Source organism: Camellia sinensis, chromosome 7, assembly GCF_055761805.1.
Source record: "Camellia sinensis isolate YWXY chromosome 7, ASM5576180v1, whole genome shotgun sequence".
In the NCBI taxonomy this organism is placed as follows: Eukaryota; Viridiplantae; Streptophyta; class Magnoliopsida; order Ericales; family Theaceae; genus Camellia; species Camellia sinensis.
In genome coordinates this window covers 127,737,380-127,759,925 of record NC_138967.1, presented here as the reverse complement: position 1 = coordinate 127,759,925, position 22,546 = coordinate 127,737,380, and the positions used below count along the sequence as shown (strand labels likewise).

The window sequence follows — 22,546 nt, the reverse complement described above, 5'->3', positions numbered from 1 at the left end:
CAATTTTAGTGGTTGTGGATCGCCTCTCCAAATATGCTCACTTTAGTGCTCTTTCTCATCCTTATTCCGCCACTACTGTTGTTGATGTTTTTGTAAGAGATATTGTTCGCTTACATGGCATGCCTCGTACAATTATTAGTGATATAGACCCCATCTTTTTTAGTAATTTTTGGGAAACCTTCTTCACTATACATGGTACATAATTATGTCGAAGTTTCGGTTATCACCCTCAATCAGATGGTCAGACCGAGGTTACTAACCGCACTTTAGGGTGTTATCTTTGATGTTTTGCATGTCAGAAACTTCATGATTGGTCTCGCTGGTTGCCTTGGGTAGAATGATGGTACAATACCACTTATCATTCTACTATTCAAATGACTCTGTTTGAGGCTATCTACAACCGTCCTCCACATTCAATTCCTAGTTATCTTCCTGGTACAACTGTTGTTCATATAGTTGACATTGCTTTACGGGATCATGATCGTACTTTGCAACTTTTAAAGGATTATTTGCAATCTACTTAAGCTCGTATGAAATTCTATGTTGATGCCAATCGAACTGAACGCAGTTTTGTTGTGAATGATTGGTTTTTTTGCGACTGTAACCTTATCGCCAGTCTACAGCTGCCTTGCAGCATTATTCCAAGATTTCTCCCCATTTTTATGGACCTTTTCACATTATTGTGCAGGTTGGTTCTATTTCTTACAAGTTGGACATTCCTGAAGGGTGTCGCATACATCCCGTTTTTCATGTCTCTACCATGAAGTTAAAGTTGGGAGCAAATGTTACTTCAAACCCCTGCTTACCTTCTCTTGCTAATGTTTCTAAATGGATGCCTACGAAAATTTTAGATCGCGGCATCTTCAAGAAGAACAATCAAGCTGTCACACATTGGCTCATTCAGTGGAAGGGTCATTCTATTAATGAAGCTACTTGGGAAGGCCATGCTGATTTTTGTGGTCATTATCCAGATTTTCCAGCTTGAGGACAAGCTGTGATTCTAAGGCGGTCGAATGTTAGAAAACCTAATATATTAGGAAGCCTACTTCTTTTGAATTACTATCTCATCAATTTACTATCTAATCAATTTAGGAAGTCTATGTTATTTTATTTTTCTTATATAAGGATGCTTATTGTAATGGTTTTGAGCAGGAGATTTAATAATATTAAGAGTTTAAGTGGCTAACCCCCAATTCAAAGGATTGTTGGTGGCTAATCTCCAATCAAAGGATCAACTTAGGGTCTAGGGCCCTATCAGAGATGGAAGATGAAGGCTTGGATACGGGAGGCGACAACAATGGCAAGACGACAACAGCGAATCTGAAGAAGAGAGAGAGAGAGAGAGAGAGAGAGAGAGAAAAGAGGGGAAGGGTTTGGTTTATTTGGTCTGTGCGTGTATACCATATATATATGCATGGGTTTTTTTGGGTCATTTTGCTTAATCATGTCCTTATGAACAAAAAAGTATAGTGCATGGACCTTTGATCAAAGGAAATTCAAATTTGGACTTTTCGCCGAAGCGTCCTATAAATATATATATGCATAAATAATTAAACTAAAATTGTCACATATATTTATTAAGATATATTTTATGGAGTGATAAAACTAAGATTATTCTTCTATATCGTATACTTAGCAATATATATATATATATAATTTCATTTATCAGTAGATATAGGCAAACACAAATAATTTTATATTTTAGCATATTACATATGTTTATTTAAATAAAATGTTGAAAATAATTTTATATTTATATATAAATATACATATAAATAAATAAATTGAAATTTATAAAACATTATTTACAAAAAAAAATAATAATAATTTAACTCGTACATATAACCACTAATTTTTCAGTTTGACCCTTAAGGTTTGTTTTTTCCCCTTTGGTCTTTCAAGTTTTAACGTTTTTCTAGTTCATTCCTAAAATTAATTTATATTAAAAATTAGACAAAAAATGATACATTGACAGTCACGTAATATCAAAATATTTTATTATATATAACTCACATCTTTGACGTAAACTTACACTTTAATATAATAATATACTTTTTATCTTATGTGGCAGCTATTATGACATTTGTTTGTCTAATTTTGAATAGAAATTAGTTTTAGAAATAAATTGAGAAAAATTTAAAACATAAAGAGTCAGAGTGAGAAAAAATAAACCTTAGAGACCAAAATATGAAAGTGACCAAACATAAAAGGGGCAAAATGTATTTTGCCAATTATAAAAATACGGGAGGGTGAACAACCAAGCCTAGCCATTCCTCATTGTCTACCTCCCACTATCTCGCACCTGTCCACAGCTCTCTCTCTCTCTCGGTATCATTCTGTTCCATGTCCATTGTATTGAGTCCTCATTTGGCATGATACTTTTTGGAAGTTGGGAGTTAATTTAGTCGCAAAAAGATAAAATAAGCTAACAAGCAAATAAGACAAAATATCACATCCAAACCATAATCATTTCACTTTTTCTCTCACAAAAGTCAAAAAAATCAAAAAGTCAAACCCAAATAAATTTTTTAGCTCTAGGCTAAACAAGTCAAAAGTCAACCCACTTCCCAAACGAACCTAAGTTTGAATATATGTGTCTGCAATTAAATAATGTTTTTTTGTATTCCTCCAATGTCGGAACTGAGTTATTTGCAAAACTCTAAGCTTGACTATACATGTCCATCGTCCTCAAGAAGACACCATTATTTAAACCAAAGTTGTTAATCATGTACCAGACAAAATATCATTTTTTCAATTGGTACAATATTTACTAGTATCAATATGTTTCTAAGTACTGTTTCGGATTCATTGTAAAAATGCTATACATGTATTGAAATATTATCTAGTAGCAAATAATTTAAGTATACAATATTATGAAACACAAATTTATTTGTAGAAGAAGCTTAAAACATACCATGTCTGGTGCATAATTGTTGGGAAGTTCAAATATGTAGTGACAAGGATGTTCATTGACATATTTACTTTGTTACATATATTTTGTATTAAAATACTATAAAATGCTATTATTTAACAACATAAATTCATTTTTAATAAAATTCATAATTTTAGATTCATCTTTTCGAGATCTTTAAAACAATGCTTATATCGAATATAAAATTCAAAAAAAATAAAAATAAATAGACTAATGACAAAGCAACAGATAGAATTATTTTTGAAGCAAGTGAAGGAAAAAAAAAACCCCACGGTAAGGCCACTATGTATTTGGTAGCATTCAAACTATGGTCCAATACAATAAAACTAGAATTTTTCTCACTACGTGGACTGAATAACAATATTTTTTGGCCTTGTATTTGATGATTTATGTAAAAAAAATACAAATTGAGAGCCAATATATATATATATATATATATACATATTGTTGAGAAAATAAGCACGTGAAATAGTCTACAAATGGATAGATCTCGAAAAAATATAAGAAATGCAACCAAAAAAAAAATCAAAATGGACAACCAAATGCAACGTTGGTTGTTGGGTTAGTGGGCTGGTGATTTTGTTCGCATTATGGGGGTTGGTCATTGTAGTAATTCACTTCATTTTATTTTCAATAGCATTTGTCTTTGAACAATAATATTGGATTGAGCATGGCTTTTTTCAAGATATGCTGGAAATTTGTGAAAGCTGATGTGATACAATTTATGAGGGAATTTCATCATAATGCAAGTTTAGTGGGTGGAATTAATAGCTCATTCATTGCTTTAATTCCTAAAAATGATAGCCCCTCTTGCTTGGATGAATATAGGCCAATTAGTCTGATTGGATCCATGTATAAAATTCTAGCAAAAGTGTTACCAAACAGGATGAAACAGGTGATGCCCAAGATTATTAGTGAGGTTCGGTCAGCTTTTTTGCGTGGTCAGAATATTTTGGATGGGATTCTAATAGCAAATGAAATTTTTGACGGATGGAAAAGATCCAATAAGAAAGGTTTGGTACTTAAATTGGACTTTGAAAAGGCCTATGACTCAATTAACTAGGAGTTTCTCTTTAACATGCTATCAAATTTTGGCTTCGATTCTAGATGGGTGAGTTGGATGAAAGCATGTGTATCTTCTGCTAAGATCTCTATTTTGGTTAATGGGTCACCAGCAGCTAAATTTTGCCCACAAAGGGGCCTTAGACAAGGTGATCCATTGCCACCGCTTTTGTTTAATATTGTAGCAGAGGGTCTCAATATATTGCTGAGCAGGGCTAAGGAGTTAAACTTAATCTATGGGGCAGAGGTGGGGTTAAATGGCTTAAGAGTAACTCACTTGCAATTTGCGGATGACACAATTTTGTTTTGTGAAGCTAAGAGGGAGGAAGTAGGTAATATTAAAAGAATTTTAAGATGTTTTGAGGTGGTATCGGGGCTGAAAATAAATTATTATAATAGTGTTATTTATGGTGTTGGAGTTGATGACGGACTATTGCATGAGTTTGTCTCCAACCTAAATTGCCTTCACCAGAAGTTGCCTATAATGTATTTGGGACTGCCATTGGGGGTCAACCCAAGTAGGAGAAATACTTGGAAACATGTTCTTGTCAAATTCAAGCAGAAACTGGCCAGCTGGAAGAGAAGACCATTTTGTTTTGCTGGGAGATTAACCTTAATCAAGTCAGTTATGTTTAATCTACCTGTCTATTATTTATCATTGTTCAAGATTCCTGTAGGGATGGCTAAGGAGATTGAGAAAATGCAATCAGCTTTCCTGTGGGGTGGATCAGATCTCCAAAGAAAAGTGCATTTGGTCCATTGGGAGTGGATTGCAAAGAATAAAAATCTAGGTGGTTTGGGCTTGAGAAGGATTAGAACATTCAATGAATGTCTGTTGCTAAAATGGTGGTGGAGGTTTGGAGCTAAGACTCAAACCTTCTGGAAAGATATGATCTGTTGAAAATATAATGTTGAGAATGGGAAATGGTTTCCAACATTGGAAGGTTGAGGTTCTAAGATCTGGACTGATGTACTTAATGTAGTTCTGTTAAATCCAGATTTGCATAATTTCTATATTCATAACTCTTAGATAGTTTTGGGGAATGGGCGTAAAGCACATTTTTGGTTGGATAAGTGGATTGGCAATGTATGTTTTAAGGAGGAATTCCCTAAACTATTCTCTCTATCTAATGATAAGCATGGGGTGGTAAGGGTGTTTTTTGAGAACAGAGGTGCAACTAGTGATTGGAATCTAGAGTTTAGAAGAAATCTATTGGCCTGGGAGGAGGAGGAAGTTCATAGGTTAGTCTGCTTGCTTAGGTGTGCACCAGCTCTTTCTATTGATAAACCAGATGAATTGAAATGGGCAGTAGACTCTTCTGGACTGTTCAGTGTAGCATCAGTTTATAAATGGTTTGAATCCCTTCTTGGTCCTGTGATGACAATGCCAGGCTCTATACGGAATAATTTTGCTCCTCCTAAAGTGCAATTTTTTGGGTGGTTGGCATGGCTTGGTAAGGTTAAAACCTCCTGTTTTCTTCATAGAATTGGTATACTTGATGGGTGTCATGACCCGAACCCGCCCCCGTGGGTTGAGGACATAACCGGCCAGTAATCATATGATTACCTACAGCCCCAAATCAATCCAAATGTATGTTAACAGAGTTAATGGGGGCCAAACGGAAGCAGTTCAAAACTTTGTCCATAGGGCTGTGCTTACGTGGCACATCATAACAAACCATACGTATGCATATTAATAACTCACAACAAAATATGTACTACACAAGGTTCTGTACATACAGGATCATATAAGTCTAAGTCAACCCAAGAAAACTATATACAACATATTCAAAGACTTCGCCCACATGACAAAATAAAACAAAATGACAAAAAGGCGAAGACGGGTCTCCTGCGTAAGACGCAAGGGCTGACTCTCCAAAACCTTTGTTGATCCTCACAGACTTCACTGGGGCTGGGTTTGGACTTCTCTTGGCTCACCTACAAACACATGAATGAGCGTGAGCGAAAGCCCAGTGAATAATATCAAATAAAGGAGTTATACAAACGGTATGTAGAACAACATGCTTCAAACGGCCGTAGGCCCAATTCATATTTTCATGTCGAAACGACCTCGGGCCCATTCATTCATTCGTGTCAAAACAGCCTCTGGCCCATTCATTCATTTGTGTCAAAATGGCCTCTGGCCCATTCATTCATTCGTGTCAAAACGACTTCTGGCCCATTCATTCATTCATGTCAAAATGGCCTCTGGCCCATTCATTCATGTCAAAACGACCTCTGGCCCATTCATTCTATCATTCATATCAAACTGGCCTTTGGCCCATTCATTTGGCATAGCAACATTGTCCACTAATCGAATCAACAAACTTATAAAACTTACATAGAAGTAAGTAATTTGGACAACAACATCTTTCAGATATCTTTGTTAAGATATTACTCACAGTGATCAGTTGGTTGGTTTGCCCTGGAGCTCGACCCTACACATTCCATGAACACAAAAGGGTCATAAACAATTCAATCCGTTCTAAATTCACATTTTCCTCTTTAGGCTTCATTCTTATCTCTTTAACTCAATTACAATGCTCAATGCATGCCTAAGAGTACTTAGAAGTGAAAGAGGATGGAAAACGAAACTCAGAATGCCTTTTCAAAATGAATCCAAAAAGAGAGATTGAGTGAATATGGCCCTTTTATATAGCCCCACTAAGTCAATTTATCAATATTAAATAATTGAGCACTTAATTAATCGTTCTAAATCTAATTATTTTGATCCGAATCAATTTCTAATTAAATTTCACCATAGGCTCTAAAAATTATGTCAATCACAATGGCGCGACCAATTTCGGTTTCGGTGGCCGATAGGGCCTTCAATTTAATTTCCAAAGTAGACAATTAAACAGATATTCCTACGGTGAACAGATAGAAATTCAAAACCACATATTTTCACATAATGGCATACAAAATCATATCAAACACATAATCATATTCATGTTAAGGACCAATTAGCATACTACAGAACAAGGATATTACAATGGGAGTGTTAATCTTGAATGTGTTTTCTATCATAATGATGTTGAAACTGTGGAGCATATCCTTCTTTTATGTCCTTTTGTTTGGAGGCTGTGGTCAAACATTGTAAGATGGTGGGGTTTTCAGTGGGTATTGCCAGGTTCTATAGATGGGCTGCTGCAGTGGTGGTTTGGTTACAGAATCAAAAAAGTGGAGAAGAAAATCTGGATGGTCATTCATTTGGCAACTCTTTGGTCTACATGGAGGCATAGAAATGAGTGTGTTTTCAATGGATCTCAACCATACTTTGAAGCTTTATGTGAAAATTGTGAAAGTTAGAGTAGTTTTATGGGTCAAGGCCTCGCCATTACATGTGGAAGCTTCTGTGAATGATCTGGTTTACAATCTGCAGCAGGTCAAATTTTACCTCAGGGATGGTGGTTGAGTGTGTATCTGCTTTGTGAGTTTATCTGGTTGAGTGTTTGTTGGTTTTGCATCAGGTATGGTGGCGGAGATTGTGTGTGGTCTGGGTTGTCAGTGTATGATATGGGTTGTGCTGTCAGTGTATGCTCTGTTTCTGTTTCTATTTTGAGAGTTTATCTGGTTATGCTGATTTGTTATCTGTTATCTGATCTGTGCTGATCCTGATTTTGCTGATCTTGCTTTTGCTGGTTAAATGCTTATCTATGCTGGTCTGTTAATAATGTATTGCTGATTTGTTACTGAGGTATTTTTGTGCTGTATGTGCTGTTATTTTTGTGCTGATCTGCTGCTGGTAGTCTTTCTGTTATTTTTGTGCTGATCTTGCTGCTCTGTTCCTCTAGTTTTGGTTTGTCTTCATTAGATTGGTGGCTTTTTCTTTGTTGTCTTTTTTGGTTGTTGCTCTCTTTTGGGGGTGCTTAGCATTTGATAAGATGGGCTTTTTGGTGCCAACCTAGTTGGGATGATCTACCCATTGTGAGGCTTTGTGCACCCTCCTTTCTTTATTGATGTTTTGATGTATTTGTGTGTACAACTTGTACCTTTCATCGTCACACTACAAGAAAATTAGCCTATAACAACATTTTAGTTATGGTGTTTTTCAAATAAACGTTGTTTCAAAGGTTCAAAATATTTTGTAAGCAACTCATTTTGCAAAACACGCGTGCTACTTGGTCCCAAGATATTTCCCCTTTTTAAGGCCCACGCATTTTTCATTTTGCCATTTCTCTCAGTCCCGAGATAGATTAGGGTTTTCTGTCTCCTCATAACTCCTCTTTCTTATGGTGAAAGTTCACTAGATCGAGCATCGTAGGCTTCAATTCACGAGCGTAATCTCTATCCGACTCTCTCCATCTTGTCTCAAAGCTCTCGATCAATCCAATTTGAAGATTAATTTTGTGAGTCTCATTCTCTGATTTTTTGATTTTTTTTATATATGAACTCAGATCTATATCTACGATCTCAAATCTGTTTGATATATGTATATATATACTAATTTATGTTAAAGAGAACACAGATCGATCGATCGATCGATTGATTTTTAGTATATTGATCGTGAATCACGATCGAACACTCTCTCTGGATTTGATAAATTGATTGCTTTTGTTCTGATCTGTAAGTTTTAGTCCCTATGCGCATATTAACATCCTCAAACTGACTCTATTTTTGACTCGTTCGTCGTGACTTACTTCTATCACTGGAGGTGCGAAGAAGCCTCATAGATACCACCCTAGAACTGTTCCTCTTATGTGAGTGTTTGATTTTTACAAAGAATGTTATATATTACTGTTAGAATACCTATTTTTTGAATTAAATTTTTTGATCATTGTTTTGTTTTGTTTTGTTTTTTGTTTTTTTTTGTTTTTTTTTTTTTTTTGGAACATGATTTCAAAGCATTGTTGACTATGACTTCTCTGTTTTGACTTTTTATTTGCCAATTTTGTTTTGGTGAAAGTAGTTTGTGGGGATTATGTGATCATTTCCTTATCTTGATTATGTGATCATTGCGGTGAAAGTAGTTTGACTTCTCTGTTAACAGCAACTTAACAGCAAGTTTTTGAATTAAATTCTCCATTTTTTACATTTTCATCTATTAAATCCCACTTTTTGACAATTTGATTTCTATATTGTACGCTACTATGTATTGATTTGCAATTGCGATTAGAGCTCTTTATGTATATACGTGTTTCATTAATCTATGGTAGAATGTATTCAAATTAAAACTTGAATAATCGTGCCTTATCTTAAACAAATTAAAGTGGGTAATTGTTAATTTTTGTCAATGTGATTATGGTTTCATTGTCCTGTGGAATTTGAGTGGATCCTTGATGTTCTATATTGGATTTTATTTTGCAAATTTACTTTTTTGTTTTGGGCTTTTAGGATTAGTTTGACTATTACCTTGGTGATGTCTATGGATCAAATTTAGGATCTCACAAGTTGATGTCACATTGCCACTTCAAAATTTTGCTCGGTTGCTTTGATGGCGGTCATTATGTACAATGAATTAATCCCAGCGATAGGTTATTTATTACACAAGGTTTACATAGAAAGTATAACAATATTCATTTTGTGCGGGCCAGTGAAAAAAGAACCCTTTTGGTCTATTACTTCACATATTACGTCATATGCTAAAATTACGTTTTTATTAAGAATTTTGAGTTTAGCAACTTGGTGAAATTTACAGGGTTTGTAGTTTCTTCATTTTCTGGGTGGTGGAGGTGAAGTCAATTTTGTAATTGAAATGTGTACCTTTCTGTTAAAGAAGGGGATATTTGCTCTTCTCTTTTGCATTTTCATTGTTTGCATCCGTATTCGTGCCGATTTGTGTTGCAAAGCTTGTTAACACCAGCTGTTGTGAACCTTCTTTCGTCTTAGTATTTAACATATGTCCCTGTGGATGCAAAGCTTTTTTCTTAATCTATTTGGTAATTTTTGACAGGCCCATCCTGTATTAATGGTGATTGGTCTACTACTTCTGAACGGTGAAGGTAAATAGTGGTTCTTTGCTCATGACTGAGTTATATTTATCTCAATACCACCAGGAAAGTTCTTGACCATAGTTTGGAGAGTGCGGTGATTTATTCATATGATAAATTTGAGTATGGACTTATTGATAGTGTCCAATAAAGCATCTAACCAATTGTTCTTCTTTGGCACCTATCACTCTTGGTAGAAAATACCAAATGTGATTTAAATAATTTGTGGTTTTTAGTTGACAAGTTTGTCTTTGAGTTTTGCCATTTTAATCTACTTTGAAATTCCGTATTCTTAAAAGGAGTAGTGTGTATTAAAGCTATTCTCCATATAACTTTCTCTCTAATTTATATAAATTATGTGCAAGTTTCTCATGTCCATCACGGTAAGATTTTTCTTATTGCTAGCTACTTGATTTCTTTATGAAATTACTAAGAATGTTAGGCTCCGTTTGGTAAGCCTCTCAAAATATAATTTTACCCATTGATTTGAGTGTGTTGTTTGTTTGGAGCTTTCAAATCATAATTCTACACCCATTTCTTAAAACTCAATTCAGAACATAATCATTACTTTTCAAAACTTATAACCAAACACATAATTCAAAACTCTTTTCAAAACTCAATTCAAATCAATATTTTAATTTTGCTAAGATTTTAAATATTTTAATATTTAAATATGTTACGATTTTTTTAATTTTTAAATTTTTTGAATATTTTTAAATATTTTAATTTCAAAATATTACGATTTTAATTTTTTAAATTTTAAAATATTTTATAAAATAAATTCAAACTCTATTTTATAAAAATATTTTTAAATATTTTAATTTTTTTGTTATGTATTTGGTTACGATTTGAGTGTAGAGTTGTGAAAATAGTATGGAGTTTCGAGTTATGTGTTTGGTTATGAGTTTTAAAAATAATTTTTTAATTGAGTCTTGTTTTATGTGTTTAGTTACGATTTGAGTGTAGAGTTGTTTTTAAATTTAAAATATTAACATTTTAAATTATTTAAAATTTTTGAATATTTAAATTATTTAAATTTTTTGAATATTTATTTTAATTTTTTACTTATTAAATTTTTTAGATTATTTAAATTATTTAAATACTTATGATTTGAATTTTTTGAATATTTATTTTGAAAAAAAAATATTTCCTTTGTAGTGTTTTCAATTAAAAAATTGATTAATGTTATTTTCTGTTAATAATAATTTTTTTTAATTGAATTTTAAAAAGAGTTTGGTTATGAGTGTTGATCAGAATTTTCAATAGTATGAAAGTAGTGTGTTTTGTTATGAATTATAATAATTTGAATTAAGTTTTGAAAACTCTTTCCAAAACTCATAACCAAACAAATTTTCTTACTTCACATGTCAAATCAAATTTTCAAAATTCAATTCCTCACTCAATTCAAAACTCAATTCAACACTCTATTCAAAAATCATAACCAAACAAATTTTCTACACTCAAATCATAATTCCACAACTCACAAACTCAAAATACAACTTATACTCTCAGATCATATTTACAAAACTCTACCAAACGCAACCTTAGTTTACTTGAAATATGCAGGAAAAACCAAGGATATTTGGGTTATTACAGATGGGCATGATATCTACTGGAGATAAGCTCTTCTTTTGACTCTTGTGCAGCTAGATATTTGTAACACTATTTGATATGAATCTATTTCTTGGGTTTTCTTATTGCACTTGACAATTTTAGGTACTTGCACATATTCACTACCTGATAACATGAGGTAGTGATGTCTGAATTTGATACTAGTTGTAACGGCCTCAAAAAATACATAAAACCCATCACTTTAGACATGCATTGATATAAAAGAAACCAACCATTTCTATTCATCAGAGTAATTCTTACAACTGTATTACATGTTAACAACAAAAGCAAATGCCCTATGGGCTTACAGCTTTCCAAGTCAACACCTGGTTACACAAAAGAAGAGTACTAACTCTATACAAAATAAGCCCTTGGCTTGATATACATGTAATACAAACAAAATAAACAAAAAGAGTCTTCAACTCTCATCATCATCCAAGCTATGTCCTTGGAGGTGGCATACTACCTGTACCTGAAAATAATGTCCCATATAGGGTGAGCCAACGCCCAGTAGAAATATGCTAAACACAGTATGAGCAATAACTAAGACATTAGCAATTGATAAATGTTCAATTTCCATAAATCAATTCATAACCCATTTCTATTTCATGACCACTATGTTCATATTTCATTACAGTTTCCATTTCTTATCAATTTCACAATTTACATCAACGGCTCAGAACCTGGCCAACCACTTATATGAGACAGTGACTCATATTAGACATTTCCCATTTTACAGTAGATAAACATACTAGTTGTATCAACATTTCAACAGATAAGCATACAAGCTGTATCCACATTTCAACAGATATGCATATTAGCTATATCAACACTTCCAAAGATAAGCATATGAGCTGTATCAACACATTAACTGACAAGCATATGAGCTGTATCAGTGGAGTCCATCCCCTATCTCCTCCCAAACAACATCCGGTTTAGAGGTCCATCCCCTATCTTCCCCTAAACCGTGGAGTACATCCCCTATCTCCTCCCACACACACAACGTATATACACAATCAATCAATACATAACGTTAATGTATTCTATCAACCGGCATACTCTATGACATGCCCAATTGATTAGTTTTAGTTTGGCTAATCATCATACATTGTCTACAACAATCAAAACTACCCGTCACCGGTAGTCCAAGCAATTATTTCTAAACAGATAATAAAAGCTCCAACAGATAAAATATCAATGTTTTCAAAAGTGAGCGATTAACAAATCCAACTCCACAATTCTACTATATAATGAGCAAATTTCATTATGTCCAACTCAATTCCATATAACCACAATTTTTCCAAATTAATCATACCAATTAATTTATACAACCAATTAGGGTTTTGTACTCCATTTCCCAATATTGACTCAATGGTCTATATATCAACAACCAACAACAATATCATTATTTTGAAACTCATAATACACGTTTTTAGAATCAAAATAACAAAACCCTCTTTTAGCATTTTGAAACCCTAAGTCCCAAAATTACCCAACCTCAACACTTTATCAAAACAACCAAAAATCTATGTCAATGACCATAAGAGTGAGTAGGAATCCCTACCTCAAATTCAGAGCTCAAGGAAAGAAGATCAAGAAACTCAACGTGCTCCAAAACTTAATATTCTCGGATCAAAACGTAGCCCTCGATGATCAACCCAACTCTTACAAAGGCCGAAGGGAAGGGAAGCACTCTAACTAGATCATACCCTAGAGAGAAGGGAGTTTCAAGAGAGAGGAGCTCTCAAAATATCTTTTTAGAAAGTAAGAGAGAGAGAGAGAGAATGTAAAAAGTGATTTTAAAATGCCCAGCTGCCAACTGATATACGACATTCCCGCTCGAGCGGAGAACACAACGCTCGAGCGTCAAGAACAAAAAACTAGGTACGCTCGAGCGCAAGAAGGCCCGCTCGAGCGCCAAGACACAAGAATAAAGTACATCTGCTCGAGCGCGAAAACCAGTCCGCTCGAGCGTAGATTTCCCTCCCCAGAACTTACACCAAAAGGTACTACCCGCTCGAGCGCCAGAGTACCCGCTCGAGCGCCACCGCTCGAGCGTAAAGAAAGCCGCTCGAGCGTGAAAAACATGCTTGCAGAAGTTCTGCAGAGCACCAAAATACTGGGAGCGTGCAATCTCCACTCGAGCGCAACAAGGCCCGCTCGAGCGGAACGACCAAAAACCTGGCAACAAGATTTTAGACCAAGGTTCAACCCACTTGTTCGAAACATGGCCAACACATCCTAAAACTCAAACAAATGGAATTAAAGGACGACAACAAGATAGATACAACTACCAACTCCACGGAACCGAATTCGGAATACAACAGAACAGTAAAGGGACAACCGAGATCGCTATAACCTCCCCCCCTTAAAGAATTTCATCCCCGAAATTAAACACAAGTTTTTCAAAAAAAAACAAGTTTTCTCCATTCTTAATAATATTACAACATAATATTAAACAATCCGACCCATTACCGGTCAATCCCATCTCTTTCAAGAGGCATTTCACATTACACATAACAGCCTGCATTATCAACAGGCATTCCTTTGAAAATTACCAGTTTCAACCTGTTTCCCACAATTTCTTAACACATGCAACATTAATATTATGCTTGCATTTCCACAATATACTTAACGTACGCAATGTTAAAACAAACTTCCATTAACCAAAACATTCACAATGTTTTACAACTTAAGACATATATAATGCTCTTGAAGTTCACGATATTAGAAAATTACCAATGCCTAGTTACACATCAACAAACAAATTCGAATATTTCTCGCGGACTTCCAACTCACGTTCCCAAGTGGCTTCCTCCACTCCAAGATGTTTCCGCAAAACCTTTACCAAAGGAATGGTCTTGCCACGCAGGACTTGATCCCGCCTATCCAAAACTCGAATCGGTCTCTCTTCATACGAGGCATCCTCATCTACCTCTAAGTCGGTCCAGTCTAACACATGGGACAGATCTGGCTCATACTTCCGAAGCATACTCACATGAAACACGTCATGCACTCCGGACAACTGCGGCGGCAAAGCTAAACGATAGGCAACCTCGCCAATCCTTTCAAGGATCTCAAAAGGGCCAATAAACCGAGGGGACAACTTCCCACTCTTCCCAAACCTCATTAAACCCCGCCTAGGTGATATTTTCAAGAAGACATGATCACCTACCTCAAACGCCAAAGGCCTCCTCCTATGGTCGGCATAACTCTTTTGGCGACTCTGGGCTGTAACAAGCCTCCTACGGATAAGCTCAACTTTCTCCGTCGTCTCCTTAACCAACTCCGGACCCAACAAAGGTGCATCACCCACCTCGGCCCAACACACTGGAGACCTACACGGTCGGCCATACAAGGCCTCAAACGGTGCCATACCGATGCTAGACTGAAAACTGTTGTTGTAGGCAAACTCCACCAAGGGCAAGTGCCTCTCCCACGTCCCACTAAAGTCAAGGACACAACCTCGAAGCATATCCTCAAGGATTTGAATAGTACGCTCAGACTGCCCGTCAGTCTGAGGATGATAAACCGTACTAAAGGTCAACTTAGTGCCCAAGGCACTCTGCAAACTCTGCCACAACCTAGCAATAAAACGAGGATCTCTATATGAGACGATCGTCACTGGGACCCCGTGCAATCTCACTATGTCCCGAATATACAAGTTGGCGAGATGATCTACCGAATCTCTCATGCGCATAGGAATGAAGTGCGCCGACTTAGTCAACCGGTCTACAACCACCCAAATGGCATCACTACCCCGCTGAGTTCTCGGAAGACCTACAACGAAGTCCATAGTGACATGCTCCCACTTCCACTCAGCAATAGGCAAGGGTTGCAACAAACACACTGGCCTCTGATGCTCGGCCTTCACTTGTTGACAAGTAAGGCACCTTGATACGAAAACAGCCACACTCTCTTCATACCCCACTACCAAAACTGGCGATCCAAATCCCGATACATCTTAGTGCCTCCCGGATGCACCGCAAGGCGTGAATGATGGAACTCTCGGAGTACTTCCTCTCGGCAAGACTCCGGCACAAACAAACGGCCTCGGTATCTCACACTCTGGTCGGGATACGCCGTCAAACCCTTCTCAACTTTCCCACTGGAGATCTTCTCTCGGAGGGACTCTACCTTAAGGTCACCTCTCTGTGCCTCTAACACTCGTGTGACAAGTGTAGGCTGCGCAACAATAGAAAACAAGGCCGCAGCCTCAACAGATTCACCTAGAAGCAAATCAAACTCTCCAAGTGTACCCAACATCTCCCATTCCCGGATGGTTATACAAGCTACATCACTAATGGATTTCCTACTAAGGGCATCGGCCACAACATTGGCCTTTCCCGGGTGATAGTGCAACTCAAAATCATAGTCCTCAATGAACTCCATCCACCTTCTCTGCCTCAAATTCAAGTCTCTCTGTGTAAACAGATACTTCAAACTCTTGTGGTCCGAGAACACCTCGAACCTCTCACCATAAAGATAGTGCCTCCAAATCTTCAAGGCAAAGATCACTGCTGCTAACTCTAGGTCGTGTGTAGGGTAATTCTTCTCGTGTATTTTCAACTGACGTGAGCCATAAGCTACCACTTTCCCCTCTTGCATCAACACACAACCCAAACCCTCTCGTGAGGCATCACAATAGACCGCATAACCCAACCCTCTCTCCGGAATAATCAAAACCGGAGCGGTGGTCAACCTAACTTTCAACTCTTGGAACGACTTTTTGCAAGTCTCACTCCACACAAACTTGACCCCTTTCCGCATCAATCTCGTCAACGGCGAAACTAGCTTGGAGAAATCTTTCACAAACCGATGGTAATACCCAGCTAATCCAAGAAAACTGCGGATCTCAAATACACTCTTAGGCTGTGCCCAATCTTGCACTGCCTCTACCTTGGATGTATCAACAGACACCCCTTCCCCGGATACCACATGGCCTAAGAATTTGACCTCTCCTAGCCAGAACTCACACTTTCCAAACTTGGCATACAGCCTATGGGCTCTAAGCAACTCAAGCACCACTCTCAAGTGTTCCTCGTGCTCCTCCTCAGAAGGCGAATAGATAAGAATGTCGTCCACGAAAATGACCACAAATCGATCTAAGAATTCCCAGAAGATCCGGTTCATCAAGTCCATAAAGACTGCCGGTGCATTGGTAAGCCCGAATGGCATCACCAGAAACTCATAATGGTCATACCGCGTACGGAATGCCGTCTTAGGAATATCCTCCTCCCTGACCCTCAACTGGTGGTAACCCGATCTCAAGTCTATCTTAGAGAAACAATGGGAACCCTTCAACTAGTCGAACAAATCATCTATACGAGGCATAGGGTACTTATTCTTAACCGTAACCCGATTCAACTTTCAGTAGTCGATACACAATCTCAAGGCACCATCTTTCTTTTTAGCAAAGAGGGCCGGTGCTCCCCATGGCGAAACACTAGGGCGAACAAAACCCTTATCTAGCAATTCCTGGAGCTGAATCTTCAACTCACTCAACTCGGCTGGGGCAAAACGATAAGGTGCCATAGAAATCGGCGCTGTGCCGGGCACTAAATCAATAGAGAACTCTATCTCTCGGTGAGGTGGCAAACTAACGAGATCCTCGGGAAAAACATCCGAATACTCACAAACCACCCTTGGCAATACAATCTGGGTCTTATCACACTCACCACTCATAAAGCTAGCAAGTAGACCACTAAGCTTATTCTGCCCTCGCGGATCATACATCGGTGGCAACACACTACCAACCCAATCCCCCAAGAAATGGAAACACTCCCCGCTCAAAGTACAAACTGTGACCCTCTGGCGGTAGCAATCAATAACAGCCCGGTATGACGATAGCCAGTCCATACCCAAAATAACATCAAAACCCTTCATGGGCATGACAACAAAAGGAAAAAAAAGCCGATGATCGGCAACCTCTATATCACAACCTCTAACATCTTGTTTCAAGATCAACTCACCACCAACAGGCGATACTACACAGATAGGAGATGCTAACTGTGCCAACTCCAATTCCAAAACAGATGCAAATGCAGCAGACACAAAAGAATGAGATGCACCCGTATCAATCAATACACTAGCAACCGAGTTGCAAAACAAAAAGGTACCTCTCACTACTGATGGAGCCGGTACTAGGTCCTGCACGGTAACAGCATACACGCGCCCTGTAGGCCCCTGATTTACCTGCTCACCTCTAGGAGCAAAAGACTGCTGCACTGACTGGGATGACGAAGCTCTCGAATTGGCCCTCGAGGCCAGCACAGACTGAGCTGGCTGATAACTCTGCATCTGCCTAGAACCAGACGCTCCTGAAGTAGCACTCAACTTTGGGCAATACCTCTTTAGGTGCCCAAGCTGACCACACCGATAGCAAGACAAAGGCTGGCCCCTGTCCTGACTCTGGCCCTGAGGTCTAGCTAAAGAAGAAGCAGCTCGCTGACCCCCTCCCTTCTGCTGGAAAATCGAAGACTTGTGACCCAACTGGCCACATGCAAAACAAGTCAAGCCTCCTTGACTACCTCTTCCAGAGTCCGCACTCGGCACTGGAAAGGTCGATCTAGCCAAACCACCCTAAGACTGTTGAGGGTTAGAACCCCTCTGTCTCCTGCCGTCACCCTAACCATCTTGGCTCCTCTTGGAGCCTCTCTGCCCCTCATCTTCCTCCTGCATCATAATCTCCATATGAGGTGCAGCATCAACTAAACGTATGTACTCTCGGATAAAGGACCCTCCAACCCTCAACTTGAGTCCACGCCTCAACTTCCGCTCAAACTCTAAACAACGGCGTTCCTCGGACGCCACTAGTTCAGGTGCAAACCTGGATAGACTAGTAAAAGTAGCCTCAAACTCGGCCACTGACAAACCCTGCTGCTTAAGCTGGCAAAACTCCTCCATCAGCTTCTCCCTAGCAGCTGAAGATAAAAACTTCTCCTGGAAAGCATTCACAAACGCCTCCCATGCACCACCAACACTGCCCTTCTCATACTTCCACCATTGACCCGCATCTCCCTTCAGTTGGAAGGATGCCAAGGTCACCTTTAAAGCCCCGTCCTCGATGCCAAGCATATCGAACGTCTTCTCCATCTGTTCCAACCACTCATCAGCCTTAAGTGGCTCGGATCCCCAACAAACTCGTCCAGATTGGACTGGAAGAATTTCCTCTTCAAGAAGGAAGGCCCTGCCTCAACAACCTGGGCCTGAACTGGAGCCTGACCTGGATTCTCTGCTCGAAAAATACCCACAGACTCCCTTAAAGCATCAGCTATCCCTCGGGCTAAAGCGCCCATAGCCTCCTGACCTACTGACTCGGCCACATTGGCCTGGCCAACCCCTTCCTGCTGTGCCGGAATATCATCCGGTAAAGGCATCTCCTACCTACCACGTCTACCACATCTACCACATCCTCGTCCTAACATCCTAATAAAGGTAACCAAGACCATTAGCACATTCACAAATGTGTCGAAGCTATAACACTCACGTCCTAATGCATGGACAACTGCAATTCACTCCATATAAGCACATAAACGCATAAGCACTTACGAATTTCATTTTCGGATAATAATAGTCCCGAGGCGTTACTAGAGTTCCAGTTAGAAACAGCATTGATCAAGTGCTTTTCCAACAAAACTCACAGAAACCCAAGGATCCAATCAACATCCTAGAAACTAAGTTTTTCGAGGCAAAGTTGGAGGCATTGATCAAGTGCTTTGTTGTATCATCGCAGAGCCAACATGATGAGTTGGAGGCAAAGTTTTTCGAGGAGAGAGCAGCCTTTGAAGCTAAATACCAGAGCACACTTCATATTTTTTTTTTTTTTGTTACAATGAGAAAATATTAGCAATTTTTTACTTTTATTTTTATTTTTATTTTTTTTGTATTGAGTTAACATACTATGTTTTAAGATTTTTGTTTTTGGTTATGGAAAATTGGAAAATGAATACTGGTTCATATTATGTATAAATTTTGAAAATGGTGATAGATTATAGGTTTGTTGGTTTGTTTGTTTTATTTTTTATTTTTTCTTTTGTGAGGAAAAATGTTTGCTTTGAACAAATGTCAAAAATATCATTAATTATGATTTTTTTTTTTAAAAAAAAAAGAAAGAAGGAAAGGTGGCGTTTTCCATAAAAACGTCGCAAAATGTCGCATGATTACGTCATAGTTAACTCTTCTGACAGAAATAGTTGACAGATGTTAAGAATTAGTAGCACTTTAAAAAATGCCATCTAAAATCTATAGTGGCGTTTTCAAAACGTCACAAAGATATGACGGCTGTCTTATCAGCGATGAATTTTTTAAACGTTGCCTTATCATTTTGCGGCATTTTTTTTGGCTTTTTGCAGCGTTTTAAAAATGCTGCTAATTCCCAATTTTCCTACAATGTCATCAATTAACTTTCTGTTTTTTGCCGATCAAAAAAAAAATTGAGATTCTAAATGGCATTCTATCACAAGTTATATACCCGTACCTTGTCAAAAATATAACTATGGTGGTTATAATATTGTATTTTGTGTCATTGAGGTTATCAAAATTTTAATTTTGCTAATTTTATCTGTAAATTTTTTAATTTGAGTGAAATTGGTTTAATTTCAAATGACTCTAAATCATTAATGGAATACATCTATTGTCCTGAAGGATATGTCTGTGTCACTGTGTGGTTCTTAGAGTTTTTCAATGCAACCAATTTCATCTCTAGAACGTTGTAAGTTATGCTTTATCTTCTTTAATTATCATTTCATCAATAATTTTAATGGCCCATTTGAAATTGGATTAAATTAAATTCAAAATTTTAAGAAAGAAATTATCAAATTAAAACTTGAAAAAGGACGATAGTGACATAGAACACTATTTCTAAGGAGCATAGGTCATGTTTAAAAAAAAAAAAAAAAAAAAAAAGGTGCATAGGTCATGTGGAGATTTTATGTTGAATCTTTATCTTTCTTTTCAATCATTTTGAAATTAATCAGATTTTTCTTTGTCCGAGTATCAATATTACAATCCGGGTGGAAGTTTGTTGCCTAAACAAGTACATGGTTTTGATGCAGAATCAGCTCATGGACTGGAAGTGGCAGAGATAGAGTTCTCTGGTGATGAGAATGAGGTGGAGTTAATTAAGTACTAGCTCAAACATTCCAAATCATTGAAGAAAATGGCCATATTTTATTCACCTCTTCAAGACATCTCCAACTCAGTCAAGAATACTGGCAAAAAGGTAGAAGCTTTCATCAATGCGTCCTCTATTTTTGGTGTTTATTTCTTCCTCGCTGAACTCTTTTGTTTTTTTGTTTTTTTTGGATATCTTTTATGAAATTGTTTACAGTTACCTCTTGGGATATTGATCTATCTTGGTACACAGTTGGAATAAAAGTCATACTCTTTTGATATCAATATTGATTTATTTTGATACACAGTTGCATTAACTGGTTTCTTATATGTTGTTCACGAACCAATTCACAACCGATGCATCTGGCCCCTTCGGCTGTTAACAAAGTTTTTATTTTTTATTTTTTTTTATTTCTTTACTTCTGATATTTTTAAAAAATTACAATGGTACTCGATTTTCAATATATATTACTTGATATTCTCGATATTACTGCACCACGGTCAATACCAATTCGTCTCCCAACGCTACTATTTCAAACCTTAGTTATTGTGAGGACATATTTTTAAGTTGTCCATGTGGCCTAGGTAGTTAGCTGAAGTGCCATATGGATGTATCTCGTTTGCCGAGGTGTGGTTAGACCATACCTGTATCCGAGATAATCGGATGAGGACAAGAGTCTTACATCATGACAGACTCTCTATTTGAATAAGTGAGGACTCTTGAGAGAGTAGATCTTAATCTGAATTAGAAGAGTTCATGATAAGTGTTATCCCTAAAAGGGATGGAGTCCTATAAAGTAAGAATTAATTACTATATAAAGAACCCCATGGATCTAAGGTGCGCTTTGATTAGCCGATATCTTTGAGAGATAGATTATTGACTTGATCATCATAGAGCCTCCTGATGTACGAGCTATCGGTCTTTTTGTCTTCTTGTATGTAGGTGTTGAGTTTTTCTATTATTGCACTGATCTGGCTGCGAGGTCATATTTCAACACCCACAGTTATGATGAATAATATAACAACTTTAAAGTCATGCCCAATCAATAACTCTAAAATCTGATGTTTTTTTTTTTAACATAAAAATTCAAAAATTTACCAAATACACTAAAATCTGATGTTGCTAAACAAAATTATGACTAATTTTAAAATTTTCATAAATGGAAAAAATGAATTTGGAGATCCAAATGATTGAACTAGCCCCAAAACTGGTCAGGTTACATTAGATGAGTGTGACTTGCTCTTTGAATGGTTAACAAAAGCCTGGGCAATGGGCCCGGCTGGGCTAGCACAATCTGAAAATTTTAGGCTTACACCCAGTCCAAACCTAGACCCATAAGCTTCAACTAGTCAACAGATTGTGTTCAGGCCAACCCTTTTATATTTGTAGAGCCCAAGCTCTACTCATGGGCTTACACATATGGTCTTGGGTCACGCTTGGCCCATTTGGACTTAATATGAGCTTTTCATTAAATTGAAATGTAGTTAAAAAAATTCAAAATTTGTAATATAATATTTTTAAAGGCACCCTAACAATTATATTTACATATTTGATAATCAAAAAATTTAAATTAAACTTTATTTATTTAATTGAAGTACAAAATTACATTCATAGTGTTACTAAATTGAAATTAAGAACGAGATGGATTGTATCACTACAAGATAAATATATTTTAACTAGATTGGTACATACAAACTTATCAATCATTTGCAATCTTAACACAAACAAACTATGTATACATTAGAGATTAATAGAAAAAATAATAATATCAAGAAAAGTAACAAATGACAAAACTCAAATGGGCCATTGACATAAGCCAAGTCCACGAATCAAGCTTTGAAAAGCCCATTGGACTGGGTCATGCGCTAGGCAATGGACTGATGGGCTGGTCTAGAC

General features: G+C 37.1%; 1 protein-coding gene across 1 annotated transcript; it reads left to right on the top strand.

The window, feature by feature from the left end:
• The first annotated feature begins 3,602 nt into the window (after positions 1 to 3,602).
• LOC145796088 (uncharacterized) lies at positions 3,603 to 20,911 on the top strand. Its single transcript, XM_082881089.1, has 7 exons — positions 3,603 to 3,945; positions 4,111 to 4,326; positions 4,672 to 4,748; positions 5,025 to 5,453; positions 9,888 to 9,936; positions 20,514 to 20,647; positions 20,867 to 20,911. The coding sequence occupies exons 1-7, from the start codon at positions 3,603 to 3,605 to the stop codon at positions 20,909 to 20,911; spliced, it is 1,293 nt and encodes a 430-aa protein (XP_082737215.1).
• The last annotated feature ends 1,635 nt before the right edge of the window (positions 20,912 to 22,546 follow it).

Bases quoted from the DNA above. Each gene is read 5' to 3' on its own strand.
- LOC145796088 (XM_082881089.1), top strand. From the start codon at position 3,603: ATGGCTTTTTTCAAGATATGCTGGAAATTTGTGAAAGCTGATGTGATA. The intron at 4,749-5,024 runs GTCCATTGGGAG...CATAACTCTTAG, and splicing joins TCCAAAGAAAAGTGCATTTG to ATAGTTTTGGGGAATGGGCG. The intron at 9,937-20,513 runs GTAAATAGTGGT...GAAATTAATCAG, and splicing joins ACTACTTCTGAACGGTGAAG to ATTTTTCTTTGTCCGAGTAT.